Raw genomic sequence first — 24,703 nt, 5'->3', positions numbered from 1 at the left:
TAGCTTTGCTTCTATCTAATGATCTATTAGTAGACTAATGATATTTTGGTTAATAGAAGGATAAACTGCCAGCCTCGTTAAAATATATTAATTACCAACACAGTCCAAGAGAGATTTAATTGCACAACCCTGCTCTGGTCCCTTTAAACTACAAATAGGCAATTCTGAAGATCTTTAAATAGTTCATATCAGTATTGACCCCAACTCAACCATTTGTCACTGTTTTCATTTGAGATCTTGCTGTGGGACATATTTTTGCAAAAAGTGTATCAAGGGTATTGTGCAAGTTAACCGTCAAACTGGAGGGAATACTGAGCTTTGCTGGAAAAATTCAACAACTTATAAGTACAGAACAGTACTTATAACTACAGTACTTCAATGTGAAAACAATATCATATGAACATTAATAAACAGTTAATCTGATTTTGTTTAATGCTGATGAGCTTTGTTGAAGAAAATGAGTTGTTGGAGGTGTGTAGAAAACTCTCTGGCTTTCTTGGCATTATTACATTTTGGTATCAACTTGAAAAACAAAAAAGAGCACAGTGTGGCATGTCAGACTGGAATAAAGTGAACATTGTGCTATGATCTTTCTAGCTAATAAATGTTGCATAATATATATGATTTGATAAATAACATGCTATTGGTCCTGAAAAGTCAGAAAATAATTAATTTTATTATTGTGAAGTAGAAACATTTGCTTATTTGAACAAGGTCAAACTAACTGTAAAGCCATTGTAAAGGATACAAGAATATAATTCAAGACTATGATTTTGAAGTCATATTTTAAAATCAATTTTTAAACAAATTTAAAATGTTTTGAAAGATTCCCTCACTTTTTTCCTCAAATTTTAAAAGACAAATATTACATGAGACTTATTTATTTATTTCAACCTGGTTCATTAGTATCATAATTATTTCAGAATACTGAAATACTTGTACATTCCCTGTGAAAGGTGTCAGTACTCCGTGGTAGTTGCTAACATCCTTCAATTTGTGCCAATGGAATTCAGCAATGTAGTTTGGAAATATGAAGGACTATGAAACAATTACACCTCAATGTGAAATGACCTCTAAGCCTTGAAATCCATGAGATATTACATGAGTTGTTCAAGGAAGTTCTAACACTCTTTCTAACATGGCTGTGAGAAAAATGTGATTGAAATCCTGAGTTCCTTATGCAATTTTATTTGCAAAGGAACTCTGGAGGAACACGGAATTTAACACGTTAGTGTAGAATGTCGTTTCATTGATTGAAGGTTAGGAAAATGGAGTGGACAATTTTGGCAATGAGAATCTAGGCAGTGCTTATTTCATTTAAAAGTGAACATTGCTCACCCAAAAGTTAAATGTTAAGGATTTTTTTTTTGGTATGATAGAGGGTTATGTTACATTTGGGAAGAAAGTATGATGATCTTTTGATTGTTGACCAAAACTGAAAAAAAAATGCATATCAAAACTCTTTGGCAAGAGTAACTTCATTTTTAGAAATTTTCTGAAAAGCCTCAAAAACAACTTGCTTTTTTGTTGTTTTCTGTTGCATTGACTTCAATCTTTTCTATTAGTTATTTATATTCATACAATTGGTTATATTACATCATTAATCTTGCAATGGTCAGTTTTATGGCTGCCTTTTTGAAACTACTCAACAACAAGCTGTTATGTTACCATTACTAGAGAAACATTTTTGGAGCAACCTCTGCATGAGTTTTACTGTTAAATCAATACAGATATGAAGTAATGTACAGACTTTCATCTTCCATCTAACGGTTTTAGGCAAACTGCAAATGAACATGCAAGTCCACAGATTTCTGCAAAAATGTAGTAGTGTGTAGTGAGAAGCTGACATTGTAGTAACTACTACAGTTTGCCAATAGTGACGTTGTGTCACAGAGATGACCAGTACTTACAAACTGCTTCTTTTTTAAGTGTATACAAATCAGTCTCACTTACAGTGGCTGATGCCTGAAAGATTGGAGTGCTTTGCAATAAAATATCAAACTGATTTTTGAAGAAATGATTCTGATACAAAATCTGAATAGTAAACATTAAATATTTATATTAAGGTTGCCAACAGTTTTATTAAGATCTATGTTTGGAGAATTTAGTAAGCTGTAGCATGTTATTTGAATTGGGAAGAGAGAAACTGCAATAGAAAAATTAGCTTGAGCATTTTAACAAACAGGTTAACTAGTTTATCTGTTTTGAGAACAATAACACTCTTGGAAACAAAATGTAGGTATGATTTGGTATCCTGGACCAGTGTCTGTGATGCATAGCACATCTTTGTTTCTTAATGACCACCAGACAAGCTTCTCTACTGTGCAAACACTGTTGCTTTCAGTCTATGAATTTCTAATGCTAGCTCCTCTTTTTCCTGCAGGTTGGAACGCCTGGTAGATGTCCTGAGAAAGAAGGTTGGGACAGGGAACGTCAGGACAGTGACCTGATTGAATTAGTAGTCACATCTGGTGACCAGGCTGTTCTATTCATCACTATACAAATAAAAAGGCCTGGTCTTAGCAAAGAGTTGCTGTAATTAGCACATTGACATAGCAATACAAAAAATAAATAAAATGTGTATTTTTAAAGTGTGGAAACTTAGAAGCATTGTGTATTAATGATATTTGTAGATATGCAAAAAAAGCTTTCAGATTTGCCAATTTAACAGTAACTTTTAGAATGTATGTCCATAAATGCATCACATTTTAATGCATGTTTAATTAAATAGTATTCAGAATTATTAAGTTATTTGTAAAAAAAAAGCTTCCTTAAATCCAGTATAAATCCATAATGTTGATCACTTCTTTAATAGCTGAAAACGGGACAATAGCCAGGATACATATTTTTACACATCTGAACCAAAATTAGGATATTGCAGATTGAATCGATTTTTTTTTGCTCTTTGATGTTTAATTTTGTTTTAAGATAATGTGCATGAATCAGTACCTTGGTCTTTTCTTCTAATATTTAAACTTTTTAGTAGTTTAGTTATAGTGTAACAGTAGCTTATTCAGAACTGTAATGTCAATTCTTTGTCCTTGTCTCACGATTTTAATTTGTTCAGAACTTACATCTAATCCGCTGTAGCACTGAAATAAAGAACAATGTAAATTTGCTAATATTGAGTAAATTTTGACTTTTGGGGAGTATCATGAGTTTTGCATCATGAGTTAGTCTTTTGCGATCTCTAGTTCTACTCGAATCAAGGAACAATTGCAATTATGGTATCATGGATGTTGCGTGTTTTTGAAGTGATATAAAAGCTACCATAAATATGAAAAATAGAATGGTAACATGGATAGTGAAGATGGATAGTTAGAACTATTGTAGCAAATCCCAAATCTATTAATAATCTGCCATAACTATTTGTGTAAGAAAATGTTATCCCTAAAATATATTAATATTTTAAATATAATGAACAGGCTGTTTTAACGTCCAAAATCAAAGTCAAATTAATGTGTTGGCAAATTAAAATTTATGCAGTACATTTAAGTCTGTACCATCTACGAACTGAGCTGCTCTGCATGTGCTCTGATTATGTGAAGGCACGAAGTTTTTAAATTATCAGCACCACCAACCGTAATGCTAATAAACGATTACAAAGAAAGAAAAGGGGAGAATTATCAAACGTGGACTGTTTAAGTGCGGATCTGCAGTTTATTTAATATATTCCGTGCAGGTTCGTTGCTATGATTCTACATGGAAAAAAGAGCGGTTCAGTGAAAAAAAAATGTGAAACGATCTTATATATTGGAGGTTATTAATTCAAACAGAGCTGGGAAGGGAGCGAACCATTTTTCCAAGGAGTTGGTCATTATCGTGAGGTAATATACAGGAAAGATCTTGCATCTGTGCAGTTTATGATGCATTCGCGGTATTCAATTAGATGCAACTGTTCTTAAAGGAATCTGTTTTCAAATAGCACAGATCATTATTTCCCTAAATAACTCCATAACCCCTCTTGAATATACCATTCACCATTAACGTATGTTTTACTATTTCTGTTTTTTTTCTTTTCCAATGCATCATTAGAAATCACGTTAACGGGAAGGGAGAAACTGGAAAGCCCAGCCTCTTGCCACATCCAAGAGTTAAGTTAAGTTGGGAGTTACATTACATTCTAATGTATGTTAATATTAAGGCAAAATGATGTGTTTTCAGTAGAACTATCAATTTGGACAAAAGCTATTTCAAATGTTTGCGTTTAAAATGTCCACCATCTAAGATATTTAGAATCTCAATTACTCCGCTATGTTTTCCCTGCACTTTATGTGCACACGTTGTTTTGTTTTATCTTTTGGTAAACAGTAATACAAACAGAGTGACGATATATCTATTCATGATCTAAATCTTCTCAACGTCTTTCAAGAAAGGATGAGCGCTGGAAATAAGGCGGAGAAGTAAAACGGTCCTAGTAGAACGGTTGCAAAGTAAACGATTCTGTGAAGGAATGCAGAGAAGCAATTCTTTTAAGTAGAAATACGCCATTACATATGTTGCCGAGATGAGCAAGGTAAAATTAAGTAGCGGAGAAATGGATGCGGGAACAATGTCAACACCAAATCTTTGTACACCATAAGGGAAAAACATGGATATTGACACTGTGGGGATAACATGTAATTACATAATATGGAATAAGGAGGTATTAAACGTGAATCGTACCATCCGCGAGTGAAAGTTCATAAACAGACTTCAGTCACGTTGTTCATTACATAGAGGGATTCTAACTTGCATTAAATAGAACTTAAAAACTCAGCTCGAAATGTTATTAATACGATGGCACGTCGTCGTTTTTAACAAGAATGTTAGAAGAAATTTCTTAACAGAGGATCAGAAATATCACAAATTGATAGATCGTATCTGACATTCTCCATCTGCGGTTTTAAGGATATTCTAGTAATTTCAGTGCCTTTAGTTGCAAATTGCGGAAAAGTAGTTGCCCATCCAAGTGCACGTGTGCCAAATCATCTCTTCTTCGATTATTAGCACCCCTGACTCTCCTAAGGGGCTGGAATGCACCTTTTGATACGTGTCTAGACGGCTACGCAATCTATTATTCAGTCGGCCAAATAAATAATAGCCAAATTCAAACCTGCCTAAAGATCTTGGAGTTCGTTTAAAGGTAGTTTTATTCAATTGGCTCATTTTCTGATTTCTGTTGTAAAGTTCGGCACCTAGAACTGTGATAGGCCCTAATTATTGAACTCTTTTGGTATAATTAGCTCGTGACTGCATCTGTGACTGTATTTTATCACATATATCAGTTTAGTAGACAACATACATATTGTTCGCCTTGAGGTTCCTGTTGAATGGAATCCTAAGATTGATTCCTTTTCTCCAATATAATTTAAATTCTACTCGACGCAAAATTACATAGAAATTCTGGTTTTACAAAACTGTTTATAAAGAAATCAAAATTACAGATATTGACAATCAATCCGTGAAACGTGAAAAAGTTTTTCTCATTCAAAGTTTGTCTTTCAGTGTTCTACATTGCTGCTACAGTAATCTGAAATTGTGCATTTGCCTTTATCTAAACCCGAAGAGCAGTGTTTCAGGGTCTGCGTCCTGCCAACTGTAACGTATGGTTAGTGAGACAATTGATGATGTGTGAATACTGTCACTGGTTTTATTGGATTTCCCCTTTCGCATGTGACGGTGCAAGTTTTTGTTCTGACAGGAGCTGGCTGCTGAGAGCACCTCCCCTCCAATAAAGAACACTATTAGATCTTGTAGAATTCACCTCCAACCGTAACCCTGGAGATGGCACAACCTGGGTGTCCTTTCTCTAATTCCAAAAGAGTCGGCACTGCATGTTTTCGAGTTTAAGTCGTTTTCTGTTGTCGGTAATCCCATGCTGCCAAATAAATACATTGTCTCAACTGTTCAGACCAACATCAAAAGAAAAGTGCCTATCTGAAAGGAGGAAGAGAATATTTCTCTTCAATTTTTTTCGTTGAAGACTGACAAACGTCCTTTGTCAATTATGACACCAGCGGCAAATTATTTCAGAATAGATACTATCTATATGAGAAGATCTAATGAAGTGATAACGCTTCAGTTGTTGCAAATACAATAGATTATGTTGCACGCTTGCTCATCCAACAAAAGGCGATGAAGCCTGATTAACCATTTTGAGACCAAAAAGATGTCGACAAGGCTACAAAACAACTTTTTATACGGTTTAATTAAAAACGTGTTACGAGAACAGAAAGGATGAATGCGATCTGAGGAAGCGTGGCTGAACTGGTTGCTATAACGACAGTAAATCTTTTACGCCTGTAGTGTTTCATACACTCCCATTGCAACCAGTAATCAGCACCTGCTACTGCACCAACCAAAGTCCAAAAAAAGTCCGGAACACATTAGCAATATCACACCCATTTATTGTTGTTGCATGTAGGGTCAATATCTGGGAGTCGCGTGCAATGCGTCGACCAGTTTCCTGCATTATCCGAAGTGCAAAATAATTATCCTTTCCGATACTGCCCTTGCTGTATCTGTAGATTCCACTGAAGGGACAATCTCTGCCAAAATAATTTCTCTGTGAGTGTTGGGAAGGTGGTCATCCCGCCATTTGAACAGGTTTCTTTTGCGCGACATTTAGTTCCATTTATATTAAAATTTAAAAATAGGAAAATTCTAAAAAATGAGATTTTATGTGTCGTTCTCCTACTAATTACTATAACATAACATTAAGTGTGTTGATCCAATCATATTGCTTGGCTCTAGCGATTTTATTTGTAAAATCATCACACCTTGAATTTGGTACTTAATGTGGGTTTGCCTACCGGGTTCCCGAGACACACGCAACTAATTAGATGATATCTCAATCGGTTCATCCTTTGTAGTGCTTTGTAGTCTTGGTCTGTTGCTCTGGAAAGCTAAATACAGTTAAATCGGTTGTTCTTGTATTTCTGTGAAGCTTTAATAAAACTGCCCGTAAACTTCTGATAAAAAGAGCAGCTGTTCCACAAGGAGATTTCGATAGAGATCTTCTCTCCACTCCTCTCACTGCTTTTTCCCCCTCCTGCTCTGAAGGGTTTTGCTTTGCTCTTTTCGTTGGCCAAGCACAATTGTGTTATTGGAGATAATTAATTCAATCCCGATCAAAAGGCATTAACACGCCTTTGGTTGTAGTGGGTTTAAAACGAGAAGAAAGGGAACACAAAACTCGCCGAGCAGCCATACTGATAACTGCTTTGAAGTGAAAGGGTTGAAGGACTGTAGTCGAAATTTTTGCCCATACGGCACAAAAAAAAGTCGGAGCTTTTGATGGACATATGAAGACTACCTCATAACGGGAGCAACAAGTAGCTCCCTCGTCGTCATCCTCCTTTGAGTCGGTGCTTTGCCTGCTGATAACATATGTCAGCTCTTAATACAGAACCCCCAATCTAATTACTTCTGCTCACCGACTACACTGGCGTGGAGCTAAATGCTAATTCTCAAGAGAAAAAAAATCGTGTCCGGGGAGCATTCCCAACTCGGAATGGAAAGTGGAGTTAGGGCACTGTTAAAAAGAGTCCAATAAGGCCCTTTTATATCTGCTATTGCACTTAATGAAACACTAACGAAGGTCTCTAGAGTCAAGAAGGCTGATGTATTACTTTTTCTTTAGATCGAAAAAGAAATTGGTCGTAATAAGCAAACGTGGACAAGAACGAGGGTCGTTATAATAGATAACTTTGTGACGGGATGTTAGAAAATGTAGTTTGGCAAGATTCGATATTAAAACGTTATTGACAAAAGAAACGTTTTTGAGTGATGTTTCTCGATAAACACGCCGTGAATTGTAAATTGGTTTAATATTACTTAATTATCATTTACAAAGCAATTTATACAATTACATCTTGTTTCGCTCTAATCTGAGTGCGGCGCGAGAAACATTTAAACCAGTATTACCAAAATATAAACACACGTGGAACAAAACAACCAGTATTGGGTATAACTAACGGCAGTCTTTAATGGTGTGACAAAAATTCGTGCTCTTCTACGCCCAGAAAGACGATAGGCACATATATTCAACTGTAACATTTCAATGGATGTTTAGACAACTTGAAAAGCAATATTACTCAAAAGAGAATTGCTCGATTCTAGAATTATTGTCTTCGCAATTTTTAAATTAACGCTTCACGACATTTTTAATCTTGGAAACAAAACAAACGATATTCACAAAATTATCTCCTTTTATGTTTGCCATTCTGAAATCAATCCTGCATCATTACCAGTTTTCAAAAATACAATTGAAGTACATTTTAAAATGATTTCAACTCAACATCCACCAAATTTAAATACAAATAACAAAACGAGAGCTGGAATCATAATAACATGCATAAAATTTCGGGTCGTCTGTGAGGCTGGCATTTAAAATAATCTGCAACTATAAATAGGGCATTAAGAAATCAAAGTTGAGGGTTGAATTTGTCGCTTGCCAGTCGGAACCAATGCAGTTTCAAAATACACAGAAGTAATGCAAGAGATAAGCAAGCAGCGCGGATATCAGATTATTCTGAGACTCAACGCTTGTGTACAGATTTCACTGTTTTCGTATAATCGTAAATTATTTCCAGGGTTGAAAGTCAGACTGTTGACAATTTGAGAGCGAAAAACACACAACACTGGTAGGTTATATATACAAAGAAGGGCATCGTGGCTGGCAGGGAAAAAATGTTTACGGCTGTGCATCCTCTCCAGAAACAGTTTCTCAGATGTACGTAAGTTAACAAGGAAATGTGAAAAATACAGAGGTTTAGAGTTTTTTCTGGATCCTCTTGAAATTAGATGAATTGCATATGGAAAGGGATGATTTATTTTAAATTATTACAGGTTTCAGCTTCCAGTTCAATATATTTCCATTTTATGATGAGACAGATTCTTTACCCAGGTAGTGATTGTTAAATCCAGTTCCTGTCAGAGGTCAGGAGACGTTGTTTGTCCTGTCCAAAGTTCGTATTGAATGGATTTTGGCACCCTGTCTGGTGGATTAGAAGTCACAAAGAGAGAGGGGGGAAAACAAGCAAGACTGGACCCAAGAAACTGGTGGGATGGAACAAAATGCTAACTGTCAGAAGACCAAGTGCTCTCGCTCAGATCTGCCTTTATTACTTTTGTTCCTTCCTTAAAACTGGAAGATTTATCTTAGAGAAAAAAAATACTGGGCCGGGCCAGGTGTCCATTAACCGACATTGTTCGACCTTGAATCTCTAAAGTTAACTACCATCGATTTATTTGCATGTTGCAAATGCACATTCGTCTCGTACTTTTCCCTTAAACATCCGATATTTTACCATCCTTTTCGATGGAACGGCTTGTTTTTTTTAATTACACGGCAATTTTTAACGCACCCCGTTTCTATCCTGTGACATTATCATTTCCAAGAAATACCGAAGACGCCGAAGAACCAACGACGATGCACCCATGCTCTCCGCTAAAGTTTTCATGGAAAGGAATGAGAAATGCAATATGTATATTAAATCCGATGTGTGGTTCTTACGGTGTAGGTAAGATCTCTGAGGAAGATGTTCAGTCATAATTTAATATTCAGGTAGGATACATCATTGACAAATGATCAAATGTTCTGCGTAATTTTTAATGAGTGCATCCTTTTGAGTTTTATTTAAAACCCTTCTAGGTCTTACACAACGATATGAATCATGTACGTTTGGCAGTTAATGTAACAATGGCGATAGTGTCTATTAATCGAAACTGGACTTTGTGTTCCGTCAGTATTGAAAAGCAGCACCTACTCCAGCTCATTTTAGCCTGTTATTTCGCTGATTTTACGAATCGTGGCTCATCCAACCCCCATGTTTGCACTGGCCATATTGAGTGTTTATACATCGATTTTAGTTTTAAACTTGTAAAATAATCAGAAAATCTATCGATTAAGGGGAAGAGGTTCGCTCAAAGTCATGACGGCCGAATGTTCAGACGCATAATCCGCGCCACCAGCGTGCACGCCAACCCAATAGATTTTCATGTGTGTCTCATTTTATCATACATCACGAGCATTCTCTTTTTGTAGAGTAGAAAGCTTTGAAATAAAGTATTTCCTCGATTTGTTTTAAGGAAGCTATGTGGACCTCGAACAAAGGCTGCAATTACAATGAACAACCTTTAGACATTGAGAAATAAACAGCTACCTGTAGTATCAAACAGTGGATAGCCGGCAAGCAACAATTCGTTTCGCAGTCTACTGATCTTCGGCGAATGTGCAGTTATGCAAGAGTGTGACAGTAAATGAAAAGTGATGGTCCTTCTGTTACTATCAAACAATATTAACAACACAGCTTAGAAATTAGCTCCAATGTAACCCGACGGTGTCTTCAGAAAAGAAGAATGCAGAACTTCAAAATCTGACTTGGCTGTCATAGGGAAAATTATTAACCTGAAAAGCTCTCGGCCCCTCGCTGATGGATTACAAATCACAAAGAGAAGGAAATCAGTTTGGAATAGGGAATGAAGCGCATGTGAACAGAGCAAAGTCCTAAAAGCAAAGCAGTAAACGCCTTCAGTCAGTATTTGCCTTGACATCTACTAACATCATCCTTAAAATATTAACGAAGGAAATACATTTTGTTCAGAAAATTCACATAAAAAGATCTCACATCCAACCTTGACTACTGGTTTTGAAGTTGGTATCGTGCTCTTGTCCACCCGTAAAAGCTGGTGTTTTCAGAACTGGAAATTGTTTGTGAGTGCATTTGGGGATATGTAGTAGATCAGGGTGTGTGTTGGAAAGCTGGGGGTTGAAACCGAAACCTACATATCTCGCCCCATTAGGGTATTAAATTAAAAAGGATTTATAAATGTTTTGATGAAAAGAACAAATAACACTCCACTATTCGTCATATCATTGCCATGTTTGAGAATCGAGCAATTTAATTCTTTCTCCCTTTCTGGGCATGCGCGACGTCTTTATTGTAAAAGGGCAAATGCACGTCATCTGGCGGTGTAATGAAAATTATCAATATTCTTGCTGCTGGAAGTGGGGGAGGGGAAGGGTTGAGTTCTTTAAAGAGTTTCCATACTTTGCCTGAACGCTGGTTTGTTCTATTGACTTTAGCACCAAAGAAAACAACCTGCTCTTGTACAATTCAATATTACATCGGACTGTCAAACGAGATTGATCCTTCTTACATATTCACCGTTGAGAAGAATTCAAGAACGGTCGATGCATTTTCTTCTGTATTTATTTCGAAAGGGTATTCTGATCCGAGCAGAGGCAAATGTCAAAAAGAGTTCACCGGCTGATTTACTTTTATTTACATATGATGTTCTTGCGCCATTCTAAAATTATTATACCAACAAAAATGAAATTTAAATGCAGGTACAATAACGTCGTCACTAGTAGACGGAGAAGGAATTTCTGGAGTGATTTCACTGGTTACTGACTTCTACTACTTCGCTAAATCGCCAACACTAACAAGGTCTCATTTGGAAAAGTTGCACAGTTGAAAATGTGTTCAGTTACTATCAAATTAAATGTAAAATTAAACACCATTTTAATTAAAATAAATACAAATCTGTTTAAGGATATATGAAACAGCGTAAAGGCAAAACCTCACTTGCACTTCCTGACAGCGGCGTTTTGATTAAAACAAGGGGTTTCATTAGTAGGCGAAATAAATCCAACACCTAACACCCCTGCGGTTCAATATTGTACAATGGAATTTCGGCAAGCAATATAGTAGTAGGATTTTAATGTATCGGAACTTTTCCCAACAAACCAATCTGAAACCAGTCATAGCTTGATAATTGGTTCATACATCAATAAAGAAAATTGATAGCTATCTGATTTTATCTTTTATAAATTTGGTTATGTATCTTTTATAAAAATGCGCTTTGTTTTAAAATGGCTTTTCTGGAAAGGTATTCAATCGCTGAATTGATTTTGTGGCCAAAATTATACTCTGGTCATTTCACTGCAGCTTTTCCAGATTGTGTTTATGACTAAGTATTCATAAAATATTCTCAAATTTATTTTACAAATATCGTAACTCACTTAGACTTGTGGATAAATAAACAGAGTTTAGCAAGGCTCACATCTCTGACGCACGAACGTGGATCTTGGATATTCAGTGGATTCGCTACACCCTCTTAATTTCGTACTACGTTTTTCCACTCATCAGGGGGCAATTACATGATAATTAAAAGAATTTCACGGTTACTCTGACAATGTGTGTGTCCCACCAGTGATCAACGATCAAAGCGAAAGCTATTGATGTCCAAAATCCACTTGGTGGATCGAAGTTACAGAGTGTTTTGTGCCCGGATACAAAGAAATGCAATACTGTTACACATTGCAGCAATTGTATTAGACAATACTTTGTCCTTGTTCTCAGCGTGACTAAGGAAACAGACTAGTAAATCTTTCTCTCTACAGTGTACTTAATTGTTCCGCGCATACTTTATCAATTATCGGTTTTGATGGCGGTCTGATTTCATTTCTGTCCGGTTTTGTTGGTTGTGGTTGATTTTGTTTTCGGCGGAGATATTTTGCCGGAATATTTAAGGCACAGCATGCATGAAAACGATACAAAATAACCCCAAATCACTTAATTAACTGTCAATATGAAATATAAATTTATAACCATATATAATGGTCACTTTTCGCGCACGGGGACAGGGCATTGGCAGCAATTTCCCACTTGCCAATACAGAAACGGTGTTGCCGCTGCTTTATAAACAATCATGTTACTTTTAAAGTGCTTAACTGTAGTTGAAAACGTTGTTATTGTTGTGGCATTCAATCCCTAGATCTACCTTAAATATGTTGAACGCGCTGAAATATTCTCTGCTAACATCGTTTCCTTTAATTACTCTGGTGAGCTTTGATTTCTTGACCAGGTATCATCTATGTAACTCTTTTTAATATAAATTATAAGGTCTGAACCTGAACGACTAAATTCTCGTTTAGGGGAAAGTGGCGAAGGAATCCAATCACAAGATCTGTTGTGCTTGGGAATCTTTCGATGAAAATCTGATTATTGTAAAGAGACACAACAGTTATTGTAGGATTAAAGAAACATTATTTAAGATATATAACAATTTTAAATCAATCTTCCGTTTGCTTTTAGCGGTTATTTTCGGAAGATCAACATTCTATTTGTCATAATCATTTTACCGGCAAAATTACTTTGCGAAGTATCAGATCGATTTTAGTTAATATAAATCGCCGCTTGTGCTGAATTGCATATATCAGAAATAATTTGAATGTTTTAAAGATAAGCACATTTAACGCTGAACCGTCTAATAACAACTTACAAAGTGGGTGCGAATTATCCTTTTATTTTCTCATCAAATCAAAATAATTTTATTTTCATAGAATTACAAATACAAAATTAACAACTCCTTAAATTCCATTTGTAATTTGTATTATTATTTTTAAACAACGTAAGACTATAAAGGACCTAGAGTTGACCATGCAATAAATTAGGCACATTGAGAAAAGCTGTAAGAACCCGCCCGGCTATTTACTAACACCGACATTTCTAGACAGCTAAACACGAGGGGGGGGGGGGGGGAAAGTGCATACACACCGAGTAGAAATTATAATTAAAAGTCATTGTCGAACGATAAAAAGGTAACTTTTCGAGGTTCCTGATGCAGGTAACATTTGGTTCATTTTTTACAATAAACCCGCTTTTTAAAAATTTATTCGCAAAAGTTGAAATGATCATGCAAACTGAGTCAAGAAACAGTCTTCCAGGCTCATTAAAACTGTACAGCATCCAAAAAACTGTGAAACAGCAGTTTCATAAAATTAAGATATAATTATTTTCTCCAAGCAGCCCGTTTAGTTGATTTACTACCACCCGCACGCTCATCTTTTCAAGTCTTGAACCAACTTCTGTGCAGCTACTGGGAACGTTGAGTGGACACGGAGAACAATATATCACAACAAGTTCTAAAATCTTACAGCACGTCTGAAAAATATTAAATACATTCTGCAGGTGTCTGCGATATATACAACCGTGATTCATCGGCAAACATTGCAGCTACTTTACACTTCCACAGTTTCTATACATATTAAGGTTACAAAGTAACAGTCCTTGCACACGGGGTGCATTTATTAGCAATCCCAATGCGGGAAAAGTGTTTGTCATTACAATTGCGGGACGGGTTTAGCTTCGTGACTAAGAAGTGTTGAGAACAGGTCTGGAATACACACCTTGGTAGTAGGAAGCTTCGCTGGTCAGCATCGAGGGCTCCATGCCGTTCTTGCCCACGGAGCCGAGAGGCAGCCCGCTGGTCATGCTGCTGCCGTAGCCGGAGTAGTGCATAGCCTGCTCGTAAGCCTTCAAGTCCATCTTGTGGTGATGCTGCTGCTCGGAAGACATGAGGTTGTTGATGGAGAAGGGGTGGTTGAACGAGTAGTGCGGGTCCGCCTTCAGCTGGTGAAGTTGCGGCGGCTCGGCCGCCACCGACACGTGGCTCAAGGGCTGTAACAGCGGGGGTGCGTGAGAGGACTGCGGGCCCAGGGCGCCGCCGATTGCCGAGGTCGAGCTCGCCGCCGGCGCCTGGCACTTGAGGTCGAGGCGGGGCGCCGTGTCTGGATTGGGCTCAACTCGGTTACGGGTCCGGCCGCCGGCGCTGTTGTTTCCAGCCGGGGGCGGTGAGCCGACCGCCGTCTCTTCGTCCTTCCTCGGCCCGTCCGGGCCCGCCTTCAGCGAAGCCTTCTTGTCGCACTTGAATCGCTTCTGGCGCCGAAGGTAGCAGCCGTTCTCGAACATGTTGCCCGAGTCCGGGTGCAGGCTCCAGTACGAGCCCTTACCGGGCTTGTCGGGCGAGCGCGCCACCTTGATGAAGCAGTCGTTGAAGGAGAGCGAATGGCGAATGGAGTTTTGCCAGCGCTGCTGGTTCTGCCGATAGTAGGGGAAGAGCTCCATGATCCACTGGTAGATCTCGCTGAGGGTCAACATCTTGCTAGGCGCTTGCTGGATGGCCATGGTGATGAGCGAGATGTAGGAGTAGGGCGGCTTGGCATGCGGGTAGGTACGGCGCAGGCTCTTGGCGTCGCGGGGTCGGCTGACGTTGGCCTGCGGGTAAGCCATGGGGCTCATGCCCGGGTACGGGCTCAGGCCGTTCAGCGAGGCCTGCTGGCCGCTGAGGCCGGGACTGATAGCCGCGCCCATCGCCGTCATGCCGGCACCCATTGCCGGCCCGCCGCCGGCCATGCCGCCCATGCCGGAGCTGAGGCCGGTGCCGATGGCCGGGTTCCCGTAGGTCATGTTAAAGGAGCCGGAGGTCATGTTGCTGCCGGAGCCCATGGTGTTCATGCTCATGTAGGTACTCGCTAGTCCCGGGTTCATGCTGCTCACCGGCACCGACGAATAGGCCTTCACAACAAAATAAAGGTGTTAGTTGTATGGACCAGAACTCCTCTCCTCATACCCCAATTTGTCCCTGCTGCCTTGGCAGGAAACTGACTTTTTAGCCCAGACTGGTGGGTCATTTGAGTAAAAAAAACAGGCGAGTAAGCCACGCCTCTTAAAATAAAGTACAAACGTGTATAGCACCTTTCTCCCTGGCATTACTGTAACATACAGAATCGCGCCACAACTGGATGTTTGTGAAGACCCCAGTTGTCTCTCTACACCAGAGCGGGCCGGCCGCTCCAGGGGTCCCAACTCCACCCCACTCCCGCCCCAAGCCACCCCGTGGTCAATAAACTTGGAGAGACCCGCTTAGCCCCCGCGCCGTTCTCAAATGAGCAACATGAAGCAGTTCTGTGAACCATTGGTGCCCACCGAGCTGACATCCTTTCGTCCAGAGGTCTTCTAAACTGCCCACATGACATCGCCACACATACTGAAAAAAAAATGTTATTTCTTTGGCGGGGGGGGAAGAGAGAAAGTTCCCCGGCGGATTGCCGATAACCTTGTCATGAAAACGACATTAGAAAACATACAATGCCTGGTGTTAGTTAACGATCTTAAGTGCTCACCTCAAAAGGAGGTTCAAACGAGACTTTTACTTACCTCCTGTGGTTCTCCGTAGAAATTGCTCCACTCGGAAGCTTCGTGTCCTTCCATCTTCACTGTACCTAACATCATGGGGGCAAAGCACAATAAAGAAACATCAAGGCTTGCCCCCAAAATAAAATCCCACCGCGGATGCACTCTGGCTGAAGCCGAGTGAGACCGATAGTATAGAGAATGCGGGAGTGGGAAGTGTTGGGAGGTGAACACTTTGAGTGGCGCTGGGGACATGCGTAGTGATCCAACTACTCACAGATCCTGCCTCCTATTCCGATTTGCGCAGATTTTTCTTTATTTGAATAGTTAGCTCTCACCTAGGCGTTAGGATACTCTGCTCCGATTGCATACTTGCCTTTAACTACAGCTGCCGCTTGCGTCCCAACAAGCTGCCAGTCAGCGGGGCCGAGATCTTTAGCCATTGAAAATAGTCCCTATTGGTTTTTGTAACGAGACTAATTGGTTTAACTCGGAAACAATAGAAAAGACAAACTCCTACAATGGGACAAGAAGCGATCAATTAATCGGGCAGCAAAAAGCTAACCGAGGGTGCATTTTCGCCTGGAGATTAAATGGGTGAGGGAAACGGAGGACGTTTTGTGCACCTTATCTCTGGTACAGCGACATTCTTTTTCAAACTAGTTAATTAATGTTTTTCTCAGTCATTTTAATCAAACATTTCCAAACAACGACGTCCTTTACCTTAAATATCTCCTGTGGCAAATTGAAGATATGGGACATCAGTAAGGGGATAAATGCAAAAATACTCTGAAACTGCACACTTTCCTGGTTTATTTGGCCTTCCGGCAGTCTAAATCTAACTACTACAACTCCCGAGTCCCACAGATGTAACGCACCGCCACAAATATATCAATACAGGTTTCGTAGAGGAACATCCCATCAGCCTAAAATAAACTGGTGAAGGTTGAAGCGATTGTGTCAACTGCATTGCTCCGGCCAATCAGTAATCTGTAAAACTGATAGTTGGTCTGGCAGCTTGTCTAGCGATAGCACCGTTAGCAAACCTTTGGCCGGCAAAGATTTTATCTCGATTAGTATCGGCAGCCGTCCGAAAGCAAGACATTTCTGGGAAATTTTCCGGATCCCAAGTGATTCGTTAAATTCCACGGTTATGTGAGCTACGATCTGAGCAGCACATGTTGGTTGGACGGGCTGGAAAGGGCGAAGGACCTTTCTGTCTGCTGTTCATTTAGAAATCTAAACAAATGTCTGTTTAATAAGGCTTTAGGGCCAGCGACATTCCTACCGTGAAAGAGAGGAGTCGGCCTGAAAGTGGCAGATGTAATTAGCCCGAGGAAGAATTTACTCTGCAGCGTGACGTCTTTGAGGAATGGTGTTAAATAAACGCATTCTTCGCCCTTCTTTCGTCGGGATAGGTCGTAAAAATGCAGATTGGAAGAATAGTTTGCATTCAAGATCACGTACCTCGGTTACCCTCTCCGAAGTTTGCAGCCAGCGACAGCCCTCGCTTCAGATCACCAATAAGTGAGACTGCAGCTTACCCCTTGGCTCTATGTAGCGCCTAGCAACGGGACTGCTTTTGGATCAGAAATGTTAACCGCAACGAAATGAATAGTTCTGGACTCCTTTCTCGGTATGCCTTAAGAAGTTTGCTGTCCACCCATGAACGGCCCCGAGTACATTAGAGAGAACATTGTGCATTACTGCTGAAAACACAAGCCCTAACATCTCACAGATCAAGAAGGTTTGGTCGGTGACTAGGTCTTCAATTTTACGTCTTTGTGAAAGCAACGTGGTTTTAAATGTTGTTAGAAACTGAAAGCTTTGCGAATGTGAGGTAGTTGAGTTGATTAAATCTTCTTTATGAGAAGAGAGACTGGTAAAACAACACGATGCGATACCATGAAGGGAAACGACCTCTGGCTCAGATAGCATTATAACTGCACTTCAGATGTGCTGAGAGGCCACGCAACATGTCTTCCAGTGAGGTATTGGTCAACGAATTCAAGAATGAATGTGTACTAAACTGTCGGGAGGAATATAATTTCCAGCATATCCCTGAACGAAAAGTCTACGTAACACATTCTCAGCAATCTAAAGGCTTATATATTTTGTGAAATAAAAATATCCAAAATCTTGTCAATTTAACTAATCCGTATGTAATGTCTAGGTGACATCATCAATGGAGATGTCCATTGGTTTTGATAATTTTGATTTTGTTGCAATATTGTGTAGAGAAAACAATGGCAAAGTAAAATCATAATTTTAAGTAAATTAGCGATAGACGAAATTACAGCTTGGCGTACTTGAACCGCTCAACCAATACGCGCCAGAGGAATTAGTGACCTTTCCTTTTCATTTCATTTCCCTGGAGGGTCTGGCTGAGTGTAGAAATGGGTGGTCAGCTCTACTTGAAAATCATTTAGGGGACAGTTCGTATTTGTGACGGCACATAACACAGGCTCCTAAAGTAATATTTAAAGAATTTCAATTTTAGAGCTTTTGAGAACTACTAAAGAATATCGAATGAAATGCTCATGTAATATTCATTATTTTAGGTGCAGTATGCAAACATTTTCAACTCTTAAGTGTAATTTGTTCACTGATTTACACGGAGTAGTCAGCATAAACTGAGGCCATTCTGCCCAACCGGTCCATGCCGGCGTTCGGGTTCCACCCCTACCCTTTCCATCCTCCGTCATGTAGTAGTGTCTAAATAATTTCATCTTCCTTTCTAAGTCAAGGCTTCCCCAAATCCATTCGTAGTCGTTTCATTGGGCATTTTCCCCAGTATTACTGTTTGGATAAAGAATTATGTCCTCAAACCCTGTTTGGTAGCTCAATTACTAATTTATGTTCATTGCTCCTAATTGAGATTTGATTCCTATGATTGTTACCATTGGTTCTGTGTCATTTAAGTAATAATTTCAAAGATCTCCCACAGATCGTCCGTTCGCCTTCTCTTTCAAGAAGGAGACCCAGCTTGTTGCTAGTATAATTTGGTATTTTTGCTACCACGTTGGTGTGTCTTTCTAGATACTGCATTCCTTTTTAAAGGACAAAATATGGCGACCAGACTTACACGAGCCTCCCAGGGTGGTTTGACAAAAGTTCAATGTAAGTTTAGAATAACTTCTTGACTTTTCAATTCAATACATCTAGACATAACAAACATTGGATTTGCTTTTTTATGCCTTTTATTCACCTGAATCTCTACATTTAGTGATTTGTGTGTCTGTATTCCAAGATTACTTTGCTCCTCTGTGCCAGTAGTTTTGTTACTTTTCTTAGCAAAATGTAATTCCGCACACGTGACTGAGTTAAAATTCTACTAATTAAGCGACCATTCTGGATGTTTATTGATGCCTTCTTGTAGTTTGAAGCAGTCCTTCCCGTTGATGACGTCTCGTCCACAAGTTTGGCGTCATTCACAAAAAAAAGTACAGAATCATTTTTGATTACGAAATCTAAGTGTTAGTACAAATTTGTTAAGTACATCTGTCCCAGTGCAGCCGTAGCTCACCCCCTTACTGCCGAACCCTTTACTATATGCTTTTTGTTTGAAGCCTGCTGTTCTGAGTTGATTCCTACTTTCACTTTATTCATTAGTCTATAAGGTGGCATAATTGAATGCCTAGATGAATTACAAGCAGATTGCAAAATGTTAAAATAGATGATACAATAAGATTTTAAAATATTGAAACAATAAAACCACTTGCCTTTTCACGGGTCCTGCAATCTATTGATTATGTTTGTTGTTGCAGTTTTTACATCAGAAAACCGTGGCATGAAGTTTGCCTTTGGCCTCTCTCATCGCCGGCAGCTGATCTGACCTCGCGAAGCCGTGCAGAACAGCGGTTCTCCACAGAACCACCGGCTGAAAAGGAACTTCCTCGAGCTATTAATCTTGTTGCACCCTCTATAGGTGCTTCCTGAGCTGTTGAATACTCCTCGTACTTTAATGTGTGTTTTCTAACTCCGTCGCTTCTGCCTTCCTTCGGTGCTTATAGTACTTTAGCTGTAACTGCTTCTGTACTGGCAACACTAAATATGGGCATAATGTCTCTGCTGTTTATTTTCTGGATTCTTTTCAATTATGCAGACGCAATTTTTTTAAACCTCATTTCAGCCTATTAATCAATCATGAGTCAATAATTCCTTATGTATTTTAAATACGGTTTCAGATTTTGCTTTCCATTGGCACATCCACCTGAGCCTCTCCCGAAGCAATGTTTACTAGTTAACGTTTCCGTCTTTTGGCTGCGACAAACCCGGGTGTTATCCCGTCCATTCTTCGGCGGGCACGTTTGCATTTTGGCCCTTTTATTTATATTTTTGTGGAATATGTTACCACTTCTCCTTATACGCGAAATTTCCACCACCCCTACAGAGTTTTCCTGTCACACCGGCTTTCATAGGTTTGGGATTTTTTAAGGGGAAAAATATAGCTATAATTAGCTCTGTATTGCTTGAAGTGTGATACGATTTCGGATAAGAATACCACGGATGAAAAATGCTCTTTCTCCGTCCCATCGTGCAAAGGAAGCAAATTAATTGACCATAAACGAACAATTTAATATATTCACGTGTGTAATTTAACGTAGTGTTACGGATTACCTGCTGAAATAGCTTCTAGTAATTAAAGGGCCGCTCCCATAAAATCCAGCAGAGAAAGGGGTCGGAGTAGAACTAACCGAGAGCAGAAAGCAACCATCTCGAGAGCGCGCCTCCAGGGACGCTGACGGTTTCAGAAAGGTCTCATTAGCATCTAAAGAGCAATATGCACTGAGTGGATTTTCGTAACAATGTTGCAAAATTAATTGGACAATTCTAATTCAACCAGGCTATCTATAACCAACAGTGCAAATCTCGGTAAATTTGAGTGTTGTGGTTCCTAATAGCCACTCTTAATGAACTAATACGTGTTTTGTGCTTTTTTTTTGGTTAATCTTTATATCGTATAATTAATTATAGCATGTTTGGCCTCCAACACCAAAATAACAAGTAAGGTCGAGAGTTACTTATTAACAAATCCGCATTGCCCTTCATCATTTAATGTATCTGATTGTATTAAAATAAATTATGTAAGTACAGGAAGCGCTCGGTGCGGAGGTGCGGGGAGCTTTTGTGGTGTGATGCAGGGCGGAGCCTACCACTTGCAGCTGCACGCGGTCATTCATAAACACGTCCCAATGTTTTAGGGAAACGGGACTGAAACTCCACGATTTTCTCACTGATTATTGCCATATTCAGCTTCGGCTGTATAATTACGATTGCCGCCAGGGTAATAATTTACGAGCCTCTTATGACCAACCGTGACATGATACAATTGGAATTTACTTTCTACATCCTTTTTGGAGACATGGTACAAATAACACGACCTTTGCTTGTTACCAGAATGCCCTTCAATATTTTGTACCAATCTTCCAGAGTAGATTCGGTACTGATTTTATTAATCTCATGAACTCTTTAAAAATAAAACTTTTCTTCACAATACAGAAAGTTTTAAATTCCCGCTATTGAATTAGCAAACACTCTCACTGGGCTTCCGTATTCTTATAATCAATTTCACCTCTGAAAATCCCAAGCCCCGCCAGAAAAAACTAACTTACCCAACACATTACCACGCAGAAATAGTTACGGCTGTGACATAAGAGTACTTCTGTTAACATTTGGAGTCATAGGACGAAACATACAGTTCTACAGCATGGAAACAGGCCATAACATAGAGTTAAACAACATGGAATCAGGCCGAAACATAGAGTCATACAGTGTGGAAACAGGCCGTTACGTAGAGACATACAACACAGAAACAGGCCATAATATAGAGTTCTGCAGCGTGGAAACAGGCTGTAACGTAAAGTTATACAGCGAGGAAACAGGCCGTAATATAGAGTTATACAGCATGGAAACAGGCCGTAACATAGTGTTATAAAACACGGAAACAGGCCGTAACATACAGTTATACAGCATGGAAACAGGCTGTAACGTAAAGTTATACAGCGAGGAAACAGGCCGTAACATAGAGTTATACAGCGAGGAAACAGCCCGTAACGTAGATTTATACAGCATGGAAACAGGCCGTAACGTATACAACACAGAAACAGGCCGTAACATAGAGTTCAACAGCTTTGAAACAGGCCGTAACATAGTGTTATAAAACACGGAAACAGGCCGTAACATAGTTATACAGCATGGAAACAGGCTGTAACGTAAAGTTATACAGCGAGGAAACAGGCCGTAACATAGAGTTATACAGCGAGGAAACAGCCCGTAACGTAGAGATATACAGCATGGAAACAGACCGTAACATAGAGTTCTACAACACTGAAACAGGCTGTAACATAGAGTTATACAGCATAGAAACCGGCCGTAATGTAGAGTTCTACAACACTGAAACAGGCCGTAACATAGAGTTATACAGCGTGGAAGCAGGCTGTAACATAGTTATAGAACACGGAAACAGGCCGTAACATAGAGTTCTACAACATGGAGACAGGCCATAACATAGTTATACAGCATGGAAATAGGCTGTAACGTAAAGTTATACAGGCAGGAAACAGGCCGTAACATAGAGTTATACAGCGTGGAAGCAGGCTGTAACATGGAGTTATAAAACATGGAAACAGGCCGTAACACAGAGTTCTACAACACTGAAACAGGCTGTAACATAGTTATACAGCATGGAAACAGGCTGTAATGTAAAGTTATACAGCAAGGAAATAAGCCGTAACATAGAGTTATACAGCGAGGAAACAGCCCGTAACGTAGAGATATACAGCATGGAAACAGGCTGTAACATAGAGTTCTACAACACTGAAACAGGCCGTAACATACAGTTATACAGCGTGGAAATAGGCTGTAACGTAGAGTTGTACAGCATGGAAATAGGCTGTAACATAGAGTTATATGGCGTGGAAACAGGCCATAACGTAGAGTTATACAACACGGAAACAGGCTGTAACATAGAGTTATACAGCGTGGAAGCAGGCTGTAACATTGTCATGGTCCGGTCTGTGATATCCACATTCCGGTTCACAGTCCCGTCCATGGACTCAGGACTCCGGGTCTTCCAGCTGTCCCTTGTTTGACTAAATCAAAAGCACCTGATTCCCATCTTGAGGCTTGGAATATAAGTAGCCTTGGGGTTGAGTGTAGGCTGCTGGTTTGTCTTGTCAGTCCTGCTTGGAGCACACTGCTGATGGAAGGCTAGTAAACCATTTGTAATCTCTAGGCCTGGTTGGAGGACCACTGCTTCAAGGAGCCTTGTTGTCACTCATTGGAGTGGTCTTTGTGGTATGGATTTGGCTGTTTCCCGGGCCAGCTGAGGTTGCTGGCTGAACTGAGACTCAGAGCTTCCCTGGAGCAGACATGGAACTGTCTGTTGTCCTTTGGTGTTTGTCTCTTCTTGTCCTTGCCTCTGTGGGGTAAGACAGGCTGTTTTTCTGTTGCCCTGCGGGGGACCTGTCTTGTCTTGTCCTTGCCTCTGTGGGGTAAGACAGGCTGTTTTTCTGTTGCCCTGCGGGGGACCTGTCTTGTCTTGTCCTTGCCTCTGTGGGGTAAGTCCTACTGTTCTGCCATTACCCGATGGAGAGACTTGTCCCACCTTAGTGTGGAGATGAAGTTGAGTCCTGGCTTGTCGTAGGATAAGTCCCAGCTCTATGTCTATGTTCTGTCCCGTCTCATGTTAGTGTTGTTAATGATGAGTCCTGGCTTGTCGAAGGATAAGTCCTGGCTCTATGTTGATGTTCAGTTCCCAGTCTGCCTCTCAGCTCCAGTCTCTGAGTTATCAGCCTCCACGTTCCAAGATGAAGATCCCAAGCCTCGAGGATCCCAAGCCAAGCTCAAGACCCAAGACCCCAAGCCTCGAGGATCCCAAGCCAAGCTCAAGACCCAAGACCCCAAGCCTCGAGGATCCCGATCCCAAGCCAAGCTCAAGACCCAAGACCCCAAGCCTCGAGGATCCCAAGCCAAGCTCAAGACCCAAGACCCCAAGCCTCGAGGATCCCAAGCCAAGCTCAAGACCCAAGACCCCAAGCCTCGAGGATCCCAAGCCAAGCTCAAGACCCAAGACCCCAAGCCTCGAGGATCCCAAGCCAAGCCCAAGACCCAAGACCCCAAGCCTCAAGCTATGTCATGTCCTTGCCTGGTTCTGGGGTCCAAGCCCGAGGCAAGAACCAGGTTCTGGGTCCTTGTCTGGTCTCGGGCTCAGAGTGCGAGCCTTGTCTTGTCTCCAAGCTCAGGCCTCTAGACCCCAGCCACATCCTGTCCTGAAGCCATATCATGTTCTTGCCTGGTTCCAGGGTCTGGGCCCGAGGCAAGACCCAGGTGCTGGGTCCTTGTCCAGTCTCAGGCTCGGAGTCCAAGCCTTGTCTCCTAGCCCATGGTTCCTAGTCCTGGTCCTGCTTTCCCTAGCCCAACTCTGCGTTCTTGTCCCTGCTCCTTGCCTGAATCCTGTTATGTTCCGACTCTAGTCAAGTCCTGTTCCTTGTACTTCAGTGTCTGTGTCTTGCATCTGGGTCTGTTTCCAGCACCCCATTGTGACAAACATAGAGTTATGCAGCGTGGAAACAGGCCGTAACATAGTTATACAGCGTGAAACAGGCCGGAACATAGTTATACAACGTGGAAACAGGTCGTTCGATCCAATTCGTCCTTTTGGCTTTGTTGCTCAGCGAGTTAGACCCATCTGCATACGCTCGACCCATAGCCCTCTGAATGTTTGCTATCCACGT

General features: G+C 40.4%; 2 protein-coding genes across 4 annotated transcripts in view; one reads left to right on the top strand and one right to left on the bottom strand.

The window, feature by feature from the left end:
- mipol1 (mirror-image polydactyly 1) overlaps positions 1-3,140 on the top strand; it is a 406,015-nt gene extending 402,875 nt beyond the window's left edge. For all 3 annotated transcript variants that reach the window (XM_072279824.1, XM_072279908.1, XM_072279750.1), the window contains one exon: positions 2,384-3,140. In XM_072279824.1, coding sequence (XP_072135925.1) covers positions 2,384-2,450 — 67 coding nt within the window. In that variant the 3' untranslated portion in view covers positions 2,451-3,140. The remainder of the gene's footprint in view (positions 1-2,383) is intronic.
- Positions 3,141-13,287: 10,147 nt separating this feature from the next.
- On the bottom strand, positions 13,288-16,140 carry foxa1 (forkhead box A1). Its single transcript, XM_072279625.1, has 2 exons — positions 15,990-16,140; positions 13,288-15,347 (listed from the first exon to the last, which is right to left on the bottom strand). The coding sequence occupies exons 1-2, from the start codon at positions 16,062-16,064 to the stop codon at positions 14,145-14,147; spliced, it is 1,278 nt and encodes a 425-aa protein (XP_072135726.1). The 5' UTR covers positions 16,065-16,140; the 3' UTR covers positions 13,288-14,144.
- Between the last annotated feature and the right edge of the window lie 8,563 nt (positions 16,141-24,703).

The sequence above is a fragment of the Mobula birostris genome, chromosome 1 (assembly GCF_030028105.1).
Source record: "Mobula birostris isolate sMobBir1 chromosome 1, sMobBir1.hap1, whole genome shotgun sequence".
NCBI classification, from domain to species: Eukaryota; Metazoa; Chordata; class Chondrichthyes; order Myliobatiformes; family Myliobatidae; genus Mobula; species Mobula birostris.
The sequence above is the reverse complement of the archived record's forward strand: the minus strand, read 5'-3'. Positions and strand labels throughout refer to the sequence as shown.